Here is a 12,916-nt window from a genome sequence, read left to right as displayed (position 1 = left end):
GTGTTGTTGATTAAGGTCCATGCCTTACTTTAAAAAAACAAATAATTTCTGGTCCACAGATAACCCCCACTGCTCTATGAAAGGAGAAGACTGGAACTTCCTCAGGCCATACCATCATGTACAATTAGCCCCATTTATTCTTTGCTTTGTGCTTTTAATCAGGGTCGCAGGACAGCATAATCTGAGAAGAGTCTCCCACACTATACTGCAGTTTATGAAGATCCACAAGAAAACGTTTCCCACCTCCTGCTTCCCATCCTGACAACACACAGAGTATTCCTCCTTCTAGTTACAAGAAACCAAATGCCAGGGAGGCGACTGGAGTTTGCAGAAGAAGCCTTCCAGAGTCCAAGATGGCTGACGAACACAACCGGCACCAAGCTAAGCCCCACCACTATCTGGTTTGGAGGGCAGCCCCCAAGCTCCAAAGCGTTCTGCTCGGAGACAGCTGCATTCTCAATACCAACTCTGAAAGTGAGATCAGTTGGAGGCCATGCCATTAGCTCATCTCAGATGCCAAACGGTTGGCTATTGCTCTTCCATGGGAAGGGAAGACAGGGCTGAGCTCTAGTATTCAAAATACCTGCTGGAGCTGAGCCACTGAGAATGAATGTTCTCTCTATAAAAAGCTGCCACAGTGATTAAAGGGTATTTACCTGGAGGCAGTAAATGTTGGAATGCCAGCACTAGGGAGCAACATCAGGGAAGGGCCTCGGCCTGCAGGGAACCCAGCTGGCCACTGTGTGGAACTGGGTATTGGGCTAGATGCGGGACCACTTATCTGACCGAGCAACGCACCTCTGCTCTTAAGTGGTTTCCAGCCCCAAATGTTAAGTTCAACACTGATGTAGATCAGCTCTCACTCTTTGAGAACTCTCCTGTACTCACAATTAGCGTCCAAGACAGAGTTAAAGGGCCATGAATATGTGCTTATGGGTGAAATCCAGATTTTAAACCATGTCCGTGACTGTTAAGTAGAGGGAGCAGCTAATCCAAATAAATTAATACAGGATACAAAATCATGACTGCATAACTCAGCAGAGCTTCCCGGCATCCCACTGCCAGGAGCTCTAATGGTGACGACTCCCCTTTCCAGGAATGCATGAAGCAGAGCTGAGGGTCAGCGACATCCCAAGGAGAAAGCCGCCTAAACCAAGAAGCGAGGGCCGTTGAGAGTTGAGAGCCTTCCTGGGAATAAACAGGAAGAGGCCAAAGGCAAGACCTAATGAGAATGTCCCTGGCGGAGAGGGGACATTCCATGAATCCGAGCAGGCTGAGGCGCCTCTACCAGCCCGTCTATCCCCATGTGTTCAAAGACCGGGCATCTCTACCACTGCCAAATTAAAGTGGCGCTCACCACTAGCGTGCCATAGTTCGAGAGATTTGCCACCCCACCAAATGATCCTCAGATAATTTTGTGCTTTTGGAGATGGATTGCAGAACGGGATGCCTTTCTGGTTCTGTTTATTTAGTTTGCTCTTTCGGCTAAATCCTCTTGATCCCCCTTCCCACTCCAGCGGCTGAGATGTCTTGCTGGACTGGCAAGGCCATAAAGGGACAGAGTTTTCTGGTGTGAAGGGGAGGGACTGCTGGGTCCTTTGACTTCAGTCAGGGATTGGGACAGTAGAGTTTCCATTCCTTGCTCTAAAAGGAAAGGGCTGTGGTGAGCAACAGTCAAGACGGACTGCTGTGATTTCCCAGTGCTGGGTTCTACTGCCAGCCCAAGGAAACTGGGAGCGGCTGGCATAGGGGTGTCACTGTACTAACCTCCTTCAGGAGTCTTTTGAGCCTCAGCTTTTCTCCAGCCTCAGCTTAACTTCCCGCTCTGTGAATCCCATTCATCTTCTCTGAAGCCTTCTAGGAAGGCTGAATGAAGACGCTGACATCAGATACAAACAAGGCAGGAGGAGAGTCCTTCAGTTCTTGTGCTGACCCCACTTCCTCCCTGTCCTGCAGCTCCCATCAGCACAGCTTCAGCCTTGCGTTCACACGGTCCGGATGACCCTGTGAGAAAGAATGAGCTGATGTCAGCCTCCTCGCCAGATCAAACACTCCAAGCAACTGAGGACAAACAAGGAGCCCCAAAGCAGACGGGATCATCTAACCGCTTTTGAAAAATACCCTGAGAAATCTTACACCTACCCGTGTCTAAAGCCCCAGAGCTATTCTGCATTAAACAGCATCCCACTGAGTGTTAATGAAGCAACTTCACCCCAGGGGAAGAGGGCCCGTCCAATAAAAGTGTCCCCCAGCCAGGAGCCCTCTCGTCCCACAAATGCATCCCTTTCCATCCTGCCCACTTCAGCCCTGCAGCAGGCAAGGTCTCATACTGGCTGCCACCACTCTGGCCCAGGAGTTCAGCTAGGGAGGGCCCAGAGCAGCCCCCCTTCGCCTTCACCCTTCCAACCTGCACCCCTCTACTCGTGAGGGTGTGGCCAGAGGACAGGCCAAGATAGAGACAGGAGAACCCCAGCAGAGTAAAACAAGCCCTTTATTTACAAGATAGGCAATCGCCGAACAAGGGTGGGGGGGGGGAGACGCATGTGAGTGACAGGTTTAGCAGTGGGAACTTTTCAGCAAGCAGGGCAGCATTAACCCATAAAAGAGCCGGCATGAGAACAATCAAGCCCAACACAGCTGCCTGACCGGCCCCTGCAATACCTGGCCCTTCCTGGGCCCAGCCCCCCCCCCTCCTGCGTGGGGGACCACCCCTGCCGCAGAACTTCTCTGCCAGGCCTCCCACCTGGGGCAGGGGCTTATATTACTTTTCTCATGGCCCCACCTCCTGAGTTCTGATTGGCCTTCCTTTCCCCTCCATTTTTCCTTAGTCCAATCCTAAAGCTGGGAAAGATCATGGGAAATATAGGCCTGCAGGAAAATTAGCAGCCAGGACTACTGGAAATTTACTCTAGGCTCAGGCTTCCTTGAGGCCTACAGGCCCAGGATCGTGACAAACTTCTTCACGTTTATTTATTGATGTCATTTATAGTCTGCCTTTCTCACTGAGGCTCAAGGTAGATCACACAGTGCGAGATTAGAAGTAGAAAGCACGAAGCAGCAGAAGTTAATCAAATATGTCAAAGGAATGCCGTATTAATATTGGACTCAATAGTAGAAAAATAAAATGGCCCGTAGAGCTTATTAATTAAAATTAACTGCAAAACGCAGTATCTGAAAAAGCACAAAACTAAAGGATGAAATAAAATCTTTGGAGAAAAACAGATGGAAACGTAATGATCGGTGATTAACGTATCCATTCCTTGTAGCTAGAATTGATGGAGACACATTTTACGTTTAAAAGCCATTAGAACATTTGGGGGAAACTGAGAATGCCTGAATTACGATGAAGGGATTTCATTCTACAGAGTGCCGGCCCAGCCCAGGGAATTTTTGCCATGTCACAGCCGGTGCCCTTCCCAATCTGAGCTCCTGGAGACCTCTCTCCAGCCAACACTAGAAACAGATGTCGGACAAGATGGACAGCTGCATCCCTGACTCTCCCGGCCCCCAACCGTCTGGCACGCTCCGCAATTCCTTGGTCCACCTAATGGGTGGGCTGGACCAGTTTAGTTCCGATTATCTGAATTTTTTTAACATGCAGCTGGGTGAATGGAGGGTTTGCGGTCCCAGATCTGAAATGTTATTACAACGCAGTGAATTTATCTGGAGCTGTTAACTGGTTTGAATCGGGAAAAGTGACCATGGCTTTCAGGTTCCACTGAATGCTTTCTTGCGGCTTAAAAAGAAAACAAAGGTGGAATCGCATTTGCAAGAAAGCTGCATGTTAAAAAATTCAGATAATCCGAACTAAACGGTGGTGGTGGTGGTGGTGCTGTTCCAGTACTCCTCCTTAGGGCTGCAAGATCCAGGCTTTTAGCCTCCTTCTCAAGGACGCCAAAGCAGTAAAATCCTGGGGTGAAAATTTAAAGAATCGGGGTATTTTTTGCTGGGGCTAATGAGAGCTTTTGCTAGTTGATCTCTGTGTCCCCATCCATCCATGTCCCTCAGACACGGAGCACAGCCACCACCACCACCCCCTTTCCAGACACTTCCTCCAGCCTCTCTAGCTGCCCCTGGGCTCTGGTTGTTGGGGGTTTTCCGGGCTGTATTGCCGTGGTCTTGGCATTGTAGTTCCTGACGTTTTGCCAGCAGCTGTGGCTGGCATCTTCAGAGGTGTAGCACCAAAAGACAGAGATCGCTCAGTGTCACAGTCTGACATCTCAGGCAGATGTCAGGCAGAGATCTCTGTCTTTCAGTGCTACGCCTCTGAAGATGCCAGCCACAGCTGCTGGCAAAACGTCAGGAACTACAATGCCAAGACCATGGCTATACAGCCCGGAAAATCCGCAACAACCATCTTTCTCCGGTCGTGAAAGCCTTCGACAATATATTGCCCCTGGGCTCTGTTCAGTAACCTGTGAGTCTCTGTCTCTCCCCCCCCCCCCCCATGATCTCTTTGGCTGCCAACTTCCACCTCGGCTGCTCCTAAGGAAACCTGCAAATCTGGGGCCACGGGGCTGCACGAGATTTTCACCGTACCAGACCTATGGCTTTTGCTGCACGCAGGAATTCTTCAGGTGGAGCTCTCCCCATATCTCCACGCTAGGAAAAGCTTCACCTGCTGCTCAGCTCCTGGTTTACAGGCAGGGGACTTGGGCTCGCCACCTTCTTTTCTGCTCCTGCTCTCAGCGAGGATGCCAAGGATGAATGCCCTGGCATATAGACTAAGTGGTTCGAAAAACTTACCTGAGAAATGTCTATTAAAAGCAAGGAACACAGACACTGAAAAGTTTCAAGGTCTGGGCTGGAAGGAAAGAAAAGCTGTGCTGCAGCAATCACTGTGAATGTATGAAGAATGACTGGCACAATACTTGCAAAAATATACAACAGAAAAAAAATATAGTTCAAAGAACACAATGACTGTAGAAAGAGAATTCATATTTGAACGCAGTGCAAGTTCCGACAGGACTCTGGACATAGCCATTCCAAGGGATTCTTCTTCCATATACAGAGACCAGATGCACAAAAATGTTGCTCTGACCTCTTGTAAAGATGAATGAATTCACCCTCTTGTATACAGACAGGCCTCGAACCCAGCAGAAAAGACTGCTGTTTTAAGTCTCCAAGCAGAAGATGATGGGTCCCTGTCTTAGAAATCTGAATATGTTCCTACGATGTTTCCGACTCCTCTCTGAATATAAGACAATGACTATGCTAATCTTTAGAAGAGGTCAGAGCAACATTTTTCAGTATTTGGTATCTACATACTGAGGAATAATCCCTTGAAACAGGCCTGCATCCAGATTCCTGTCTAAAATTGCCCTACCTTCTAATTCGAATTGTCATTTTTCAGTTATTGTATTCTTTGAGCTATATTTATTTTCTGCTATTGTATATTCTTTTACAAGCATTGTGATGATCATCATCCACGAATTCAGTGTTTGCTGCAGCATCATTTTTTTCTTTATTTCTCAAACCTGTGGCTGTTCCTTATCTGTTTTTGTTTTAGGCTGGAAGGAGAGCAGGCACGGGCTGGAAAACCATGATTCTGGTCATGCTACAACAGAGAGCCCGCTGAGGCTGCAACTCAGTTGGCTCCCCCCGCAGCTGCCTCTTCTAGTGGCTGCCATTGCAGACCATAAAAGCCTTGCAGTATCAGGCCAAGGATCCACACAGGTCAGCATCTCGTTTCCTAGAAACCAAGCAGATGCCACCAGAAGGCTTACAAGCAGGGAAAGAGGGTGCTGTGAGGGTCTTTGGAGCTCCAGACAAACAGCCTGAAGAAAGAGGAGGGCTTGTGAGCCTGTTCCTTCACAGAAGGCGACCACCTCCTCTTGATGTTCGCCACCACAGGTCATACAGACTGACAGACAGCTGCTGACATCCTTCATGAATTAGTCCATCCCTTTTTTCCAAGCCATCTAAAATAGAGGTCCTCCCCACATTATATAGTAGCAACTTCCATGAATCTTCAAAAAAAGTACTTTGTTTTGTCTGTTATGAATCTACGGCCCATCTTTTTAATTGGTGAAACTGTAGTATTGTGGGAAAGCTTCCTCTATTCACTTTTCCCACCCAATGTATAACTTCATAAACCCCTTTCATATTCATACTGAGTCATATTTCCCCTATATTGAAAATCCTCAAACGCCTTCACCTTTTCTCACAAGGAAGGTGTTGGGCAACTTTTCCAGCACATTTTTATTTGAGATGCGGCAACTGAACTACACACAACGAATCTATAGAAAAGATTTATGGCGCTGGCCAACTTATTTTCTCTCTTTTAAAATTCTTGTCATAATGTTAAACAGAGACCGACAATGCCATGACTAAAATCCTTGAGATGCTCAGAAGAAATGCAGGCATATAAATATTTTGGAAAAACAGTGTAGAATGCCCCGTTTTCACCACAGCTGCCGACCAACTGGGCATTTTCTTTGAGCTATCTGCCATGCCCTCAAGAACCCTTCAGCTGCTGTTAGTTTAGCCCCATGTGGCTGATTAGGGTCCTGTGTATCTCTTGATATTTACATTTCACCAAGTTTGTCAAGGTTGTTATCTTTCTCAAGTAACTCCCCAAAATGTTTTTTTTAAGGGGTGGGGAGACTTCCACTTGCAGGAGCCATGCTGGTTCTTCCTAAACAGGGCTTGCTCCTCTTGGTGCTTAGTAAATGTCTCTTTAATAACATAACAGGATAACTGGCCTGCAATTTCTTAAGATTCCTTTTTGAAAACTGGTGTAACATTCTCTGCAGGGAAGACTGATTCTAGAAATGAGAATATTTTAGTTGAAAGATCCAGAATTTCACACTTGAGCTCCTTAAGAACTCTCTGGTGTAAGCCACTGGCCCCAACCACTTGTCTTTAGGATGCCTTACAACTTCACCTCTCCTCATTTCCATTCCACTCAGTTCTTTCAGCACTCTGCCTGAAAATAGCCATAGTTGCAAGGCTACTCACTCTCATCATCCCTGCTGAAAACCAGTGTAAAGATCTCATTCAGCCTCTCTGCATTTCCCTTCCTTTAACCATCATTCCACCCCTTGGCTGAGCAAGAGCCCCACAACCTTCTTGGCTGGTCTCTTGATAGGGTTGCCAGCTCCGGCTTGGGAAATTTCTGGAGATTTGGGAGGTGGAGCCTGAGGAAGGTAGTATTGGCAGAGGCTAGGGCGGCATAATCCCAGACAGTCTACTGTCCAAAGCAGCCCTTTTCTCCAGGGGAACTGGTCTCTATTGTAACTCCAGGACATCTCCAGCCATCACCTGGAAATTAGCAACCCTACGAGCTTCTGGCTTATTTAGAGACGTTCTTTGCATGTTTTGAGCAACAGATTCCTTTTTGCATTCTCTTTTTTTCAGGCCTTAACATCAAATTACTGGCGGGGGGGAGAGAGACAGAGCCCCGAATCTGCAGAGCTGCCAGCTTTGGGTTGTGAAATTCCTGGAGATCATGCCACAGAGTCTACCCTCCAAAACTGCCATTTCCTCCAAGGGATTTACGTCGTCTGGAGATCAGGTGTAATTCCGGGAGATCGCCAGGCCCACCCTGGAGGATGGCAACCCTGGGTGCGACGCACATTTCCCACGAGTGGCTGTGCGGGAATTTGATGGCCGCCCCCGTCGCCGCCATAGAGAGGAACGGGCGTTGTCATGGAGGCGAGGCTAGACCGACGCGGTCACGGAACTTCCGGTTGTCGGGACAAGGCCTCTCCGCGCCTCGCCGCCTCTGTGGCATTTTCATTTCCGCGCGCTGACGTCAGAAGCGGGCGTGGCGGCGTGTCGACGTCAGAGCCGGCGTCCGCGCGGGGGCCGCTGGGAGCGCGAGGATGGTGGCCGGCGCCTTCCCGCTGGCCAAGCTGATGTACTTGGGCGTCCGGCAGCTCTCCAAGCCCCTGGCCGCGCGCATCAAGGCCGGGGCGCGCGCCAGCCCCTTCTTCCGCCAGTACATCTGCGGGCCCCCCGCGCAGGGTGAGCGAGGCGAGCGGGAGCGCGCGGGGAGGGCCAATAGGAACGCGAGGAGGGCGGGTCCTGGCGGGACGTGACCAATGGGGGCGCAGCCAGGGACCGAGGGCTGAGGTCACCTTGCTGGGCAGCACGTGGCCAGGGCGGGGCCACAGCTGCTGGGTGGGGACGGAGAGCCTCCCCGTGCCAGCGCAGCCTACCTGAGGCATTCAAGGGGCCAGCGCAGGGAGTGGCTGAGCATGTGCAGAGTCCCTCGCCTTCGCCCGGGCTTTGCAGCCCAGGGAGAGCGGGCGGGCGGGTGTGTGCGCGCGGAAGAGCTACTCGCGGGGGGGGGGGGGTCAGGCGCCGGCTGCAAGGGAAGCCACAGGAGCGCCCCTGAGCATGTACAGAATGCTCACCCGAGGATTAGCCACATCCCTGGGATGCAAAAACTAGTTTCAAACTTGGGGCGGGAGTGGAAGCAGACGCAGCGCTTATTTTTATTCAGTCATTCATTTGTAGTCCGCCTTCCTCACTGAGACCCAAGGCGAATTACACAGTGCAAGTGAAATACAATATAATCAACTGCTCGGACATTCACTGAGCAAAGTGACATTCAATGAACAGCAGAGCCTGATCTCGTCAGAAGCTAAACAGGGTCGGCCTTGGTTAGTAACTGGAGGGGAGACCTCCAGTGAAGACCAGGGTTGCAGGTAATGGTCTCTTACCCTGAAAACCCCACCAGGGGTTGCTATAAGTCAACTCTGACTTGAGGCCTCGCTCCACCAGGACATTCATACAGTGCAACAGATGCAACAGGGAATGGTAGCAGAAAAAATAACTTATCCATCTCTTCAGTCCAAGAAGCCTCTCCGCCTTCAAGGCACTGGCAGCTTCCCTGCAAAGGAGCTCAGGGCACAGCATGTGCTGCCTGAAGATAGCCAGATACTTGCTGTACACCCCCCACCCCCATCTCTTTTGGGCCTAGAGACTGGCTTATGGTACAGATTTGGGGCTCTTATTTTTCTATAAGGTCCACAAAGGACGTGGGACAAAGACTCCTAAATGGGTTTTATTTTTTAAAATGCCTGTATTCCCCCAGTGCCAGCTGCCTGCTCTTTCTCTAGACGGGCTCAGAAGTTGTGTGTGGAAAGAACAGATTGGGAGGAGGGGTCTAGCCGGCAGTTGATCCACCTGGCTTGTGTCGCCTTCAGAAATGTGCCCCGTTGTTCACTTTAGAGGGAAGGAAGGTGCTCCTTTCGTGGCTGAGGAGAAGGCTGGTCACCTGTTAGTCTTCCAGCTGCTGCATGAAGGAGGTCACTGCCAGGTCACTGCCTCACATTTTCCTCCTTCCCTGCAGTGTACCATTGGATCGAGATGCGCACCAAGATGCGGATCATGGGCTTCCGGGGAGCCGCCATCAAGCCTTTGAATGAGGAGGCAGCTGCGGAGCTGGGGGCAGAACTGCTGGGAGAAGCCATCGTCTTTGGCGTGGGGGGGCTGTGCATCTTCTTGGAGTACTCCCGCCAGACCGCCAACTCCAAGAAGAAAGAGGAGGAGCTGAACAGCACTCTGCTGGGCCTACAGGAGCAACTGGCCGAGCTCGCCCTGACTGTGGAAACCTTGGACACGCAATTGCGCGAGGTCCACCGGGCACTCGTGGCCATCCCGGCCTCTCCCAAGAAATGAGTGGCCTGCAGTGGAAACGCTGCTTCCTGGAACTGTGATCTCATGGGGGGTGTATCCCTCCCCCTCCCACCCATGTGGTTCACCGATGGTGCCAGTGAGAGCCCCATTATATGCAGCAGATTTGGGGTGCGGTATCTGACACCCTGCCTCTCAGCTGCTGGGCTGCCTGACCTCTTCCTAAGATGTAAATAATGAATCATTAAAAAAAAAGTGAGAGAGATGGTTCACGCTGATAATCCTGGGAAAGAGCTTGTAACGTCAATGGTCCATTTTATTACAAAGGAGGGAGGCTTAGGAGACAGCTGCGCAGCATGGGAAATTCCACTGTTTTCCACAAGGTTTGACCAGTCTTGTAAATTTAGGGGCCGTGAAGATTGAAGTGCCTGTGTGCCTATTTTGGACTCACTGCGCCTTGAGGGGGGTTTCCTCAGCCTCGGTCTCCGATTCTTCTCTGATCAGAGGAGAGGTGGTGCTTGGCTATCAGCCAATCCAGCCACAATGTTTCCTGGGGGAGGCGGGGGGGGGGGCGGGACAGTTCATGCTCTGCTTTTGTTCAAGCATCCCGTCTTCCATATGAAGAAAAGAACGCCTGGAGAGGGGAGGGCTTTTCCAGAACCAAAAGAAGCACCACCATTTCATGAACTTTCTGGCCTGCTCCATGTGAGTAGCCGGCAGTCTGATGTGCGGGATTTAACCATCGCAAGCAAAGTGTTTCCCCTCCATTGCCTGTCCGAATGACTCAGTACTCTGTGTTCCATAGCTCCGGGGGCTGTGCTGACTAACTACTTAAATAATTAACTTCTTTAAAAGCCTTTGTATTGACTGTGTTTGGCAAGAAAGAACGCAAAGGAACCTTGCAGAGTCATAGCAACACCAGGCCAGCGAAGATTAGTGACATTTTTCCTAGCCCTGTTGCCTTGGATTTGAGATTGCTTGACTCAAAGATCTCCCCTAATTCCTATTTTTAGATTAGGATTACCTGGGCTGCTAAATCTCAGGTAAAATGAGTACACTGGCCTAGAAAAGATCAGCATATAAATGGAAGGAGCCTCCCGTGGGTGGGTGTTGGTGGGGAGCATCTCGACAGTCCCAGCTTGGTAGGGTTAGAGTACATGGCTCGATTGTAGTGTCTTCTCTGTTCTGGAGCAACAAAAACACTAACGCTGGGAGCCCAAACCTGACGCACAAGTGGGAGGAGGGAGATCTGTCTTCCCCCACAGATCTGTCTTCCACGGGAGATAGCCCAACCAAAGCTGTAGCTGCTGCTGGCCTGTGCTCGCCCTCCCCTCCATTCTCACCTTGCTGTATTTCTCTTGCCACCAAAGAGTTCCAGAAGGGTGGGCTGAAGAATTGTATGCCTTCCCCCCACCATTTTGCCATGTAATATTCTAAAACCAGAAGGGGGGGGCAGTTTAAAGAGGTGAACACGTGGGGGTGGGAATAATGGCCGGGGGGGGGGGAGGTTTTGAAGATTTTTGTCCCTGTGGAAATATTGGAAATTTAAAACAAACTTTCTGCAATATTTTTGTTTTCATATTATTGTTACAGATACAAAAAATTCTAGATCTGAAGGGTTGGAGAGAATCACATTAGCAGGTATAGATCCAGAGGAGTTAGCCGTGTGTAGTAGCAAAATAGAAAAGAGTCTGGTAGCACCTTTAAGACTAAGGTGAGGTTCTCGAAAGTTTATGATTCAATAAAGTTGCATCTGACGAAGAGAGCTGTGGTTCTCGAAAGCTTATGCTACAGTAAAGTTGGTTAGTCTTAAAGGTGCTACTGGACTCTTTCCTATTAGCAGGTATAGCATTGCACCCGCTTTTGTCTGGAATACTAAACAAGCCCCCCTCTTAGCCCTGGCTGCTGGAAAAAGGCTTCCAAATGCAAACCATTGTTGGCTATTTGGGCAGACTGGCCAGGGATCTTCCTCTGGTCTCTTAACTCTGGCTTGTCTCAAACGCCCTCTCCCCCCTTCTGCCTTGCAGGAGACAAACTGCTGAATATTTGTCAGTCATCGAAGGAGCTGAGAAATGTCTTCGATTCACACAAACCTCCCATCTTGCTAATGCTGTGAGGGAAAGGCCGTTAGAGGCGGCAAAGGGTCTTTCAGACAAGAGCCAGACACTTCAGTTATACCAGTATTTTCAGTGCTATCCAATGGGGGTTAGACAGACTTACGCTTACTCAGAAGCAACCCTCACTTCCAACAAGTGTGTAAAGACTGTGACCCTGTTGTATGTGATTATTGTTAACTGAGGTGCTGACTCTTGTTAAGGGGCCTCCCTCTATCCGGTACCACAGTGAGTTCCCCCCTCAATTACACACTGTTATCTAAGTTCAGTATCACCTGGTAGGAATTCTAGTTTTCAAATGTTTATCATCAAAAAATATGAGTTCTGTTTGTCCTTGAAAAAGTTAAAACCATTTCCAAGGCCAGCCGTTACTTTAAAACAAAGGAGAGGATTTCCATTTTCAACTCTGTATTCAGCTGAGCCCTGTGATGGCCAGCAGGTGGCGCCATTTCTTTGGGAAGAGGAGCTAACTGGCCCTCTCTTACTGCCCCCTTCCTGTCCCATTTTACACTCTGCAGTAGAAAAGAGAAGACCGAGGCTGCAGTCCAGCACCCTGCCTGACCCCAAAGCAAAGCCATTGCGCAGAGGGGGAGGGGATCTCCATCATGCCCCCCCCTCCAATGTGAGAACTTAACGTGAGCCAGAATGTAGAAGGGGCAGACGTCTACTTTGCACATTATATCATGAATATTTCCACACTGGTGTGCTTGTTTTTAAAGCAAAACCCCAGGAAGAGCAGGAGAGGAAATCACAGGCATGTTTTACTCCTTCCAAAAATCACTGCTCCTGCCCATGAAAAGCCAGTCTCTGCAATGGAGGGGTGCGCATTAAAAGTTGTTGGAGAAATGGGAGAGGCACAAGGGAGATGACTGGAATAGGCCTGCTCTCCGCCCTTTCAATTGCAAGCCCCGCTGCAGGGCGATAATGCCTCCCCGCCCCCCCACACCCCAATGCACAATGCTAAGAGCCTGCCCCACATACCCCACCCTCTCACCATAAGAAATTAAGCCCCTGCCCAGTTTTAGACTGCCACTGGCTCTCCCCACACTGGGGAAGAGCTGTAGTGGGTTCTGACCGCAGAACCTAACAATTCATGAGCTCCCACTTTGGCTCAAGGACAGGCACGAGGAATTCCCACCTAACCCTTGCCCCCCCCTCTTTGCGGCACCATGGGGGAGGAATAAAGGCAGGTATATCTGACTTGGAGCACCCGCTCC

At 49.9% G+C, this 12,916-nt stretch overlaps 1 protein-coding gene across 1 annotated transcript; it reads left to right on the top strand.

The window, feature by feature from the left end:
• Window positions 1–7,791: 7,791 nt before the first annotated feature.
• OPA3 (outer mitochondrial membrane lipid metabolism regulator OPA3) lies at window positions 7,792–9,850 on the top strand. Its single transcript, XM_054999561.1, has 2 exons — window positions 7,792–7,968; window positions 9,302–9,850. Exons 1-2 carry the CDS (start codon window positions 7,827–7,829, stop codon window positions 9,628–9,630), a joined length of 471 nt encoding a protein of 156 aa, XP_054855536.1. The 5' UTR covers window positions 7,792–7,826; the 3' UTR covers window positions 9,631–9,850.
• Window positions 9,851–12,916: the final 3,066 nt, after the last annotated feature.

The sequence above is a fragment of the Eublepharis macularius genome, chromosome 15, assembly GCF_028583425.1.
Source record: "Eublepharis macularius isolate TG4126 chromosome 15, MPM_Emac_v1.0, whole genome shotgun sequence".
In the NCBI taxonomy this organism is placed as follows: Eukaryota; Metazoa; Chordata; class Lepidosauria; order Squamata; family Eublepharidae; genus Eublepharis; species Eublepharis macularius.
This window is presented reverse-complemented; position numbering and strand designations above follow the sequence as displayed.

Excerpts from the sequence above, each read along its gene's own strand:
- OPA3 (XM_054999561.1), top strand. The coding sequence starts at position 7,827 with ATGGTGGCCGGCGCCTTCCCGCTGGCCAAGCTGATGTACTTGGGCGTC. Across the intron at positions 7,969-9,301 it reads CTGCGGGCCCCCCGCGCAGG|TGTACCATTGGATCGAGATG; the intron begins GTGAGCGAGGCG and ends CCTTCCCTGCAG.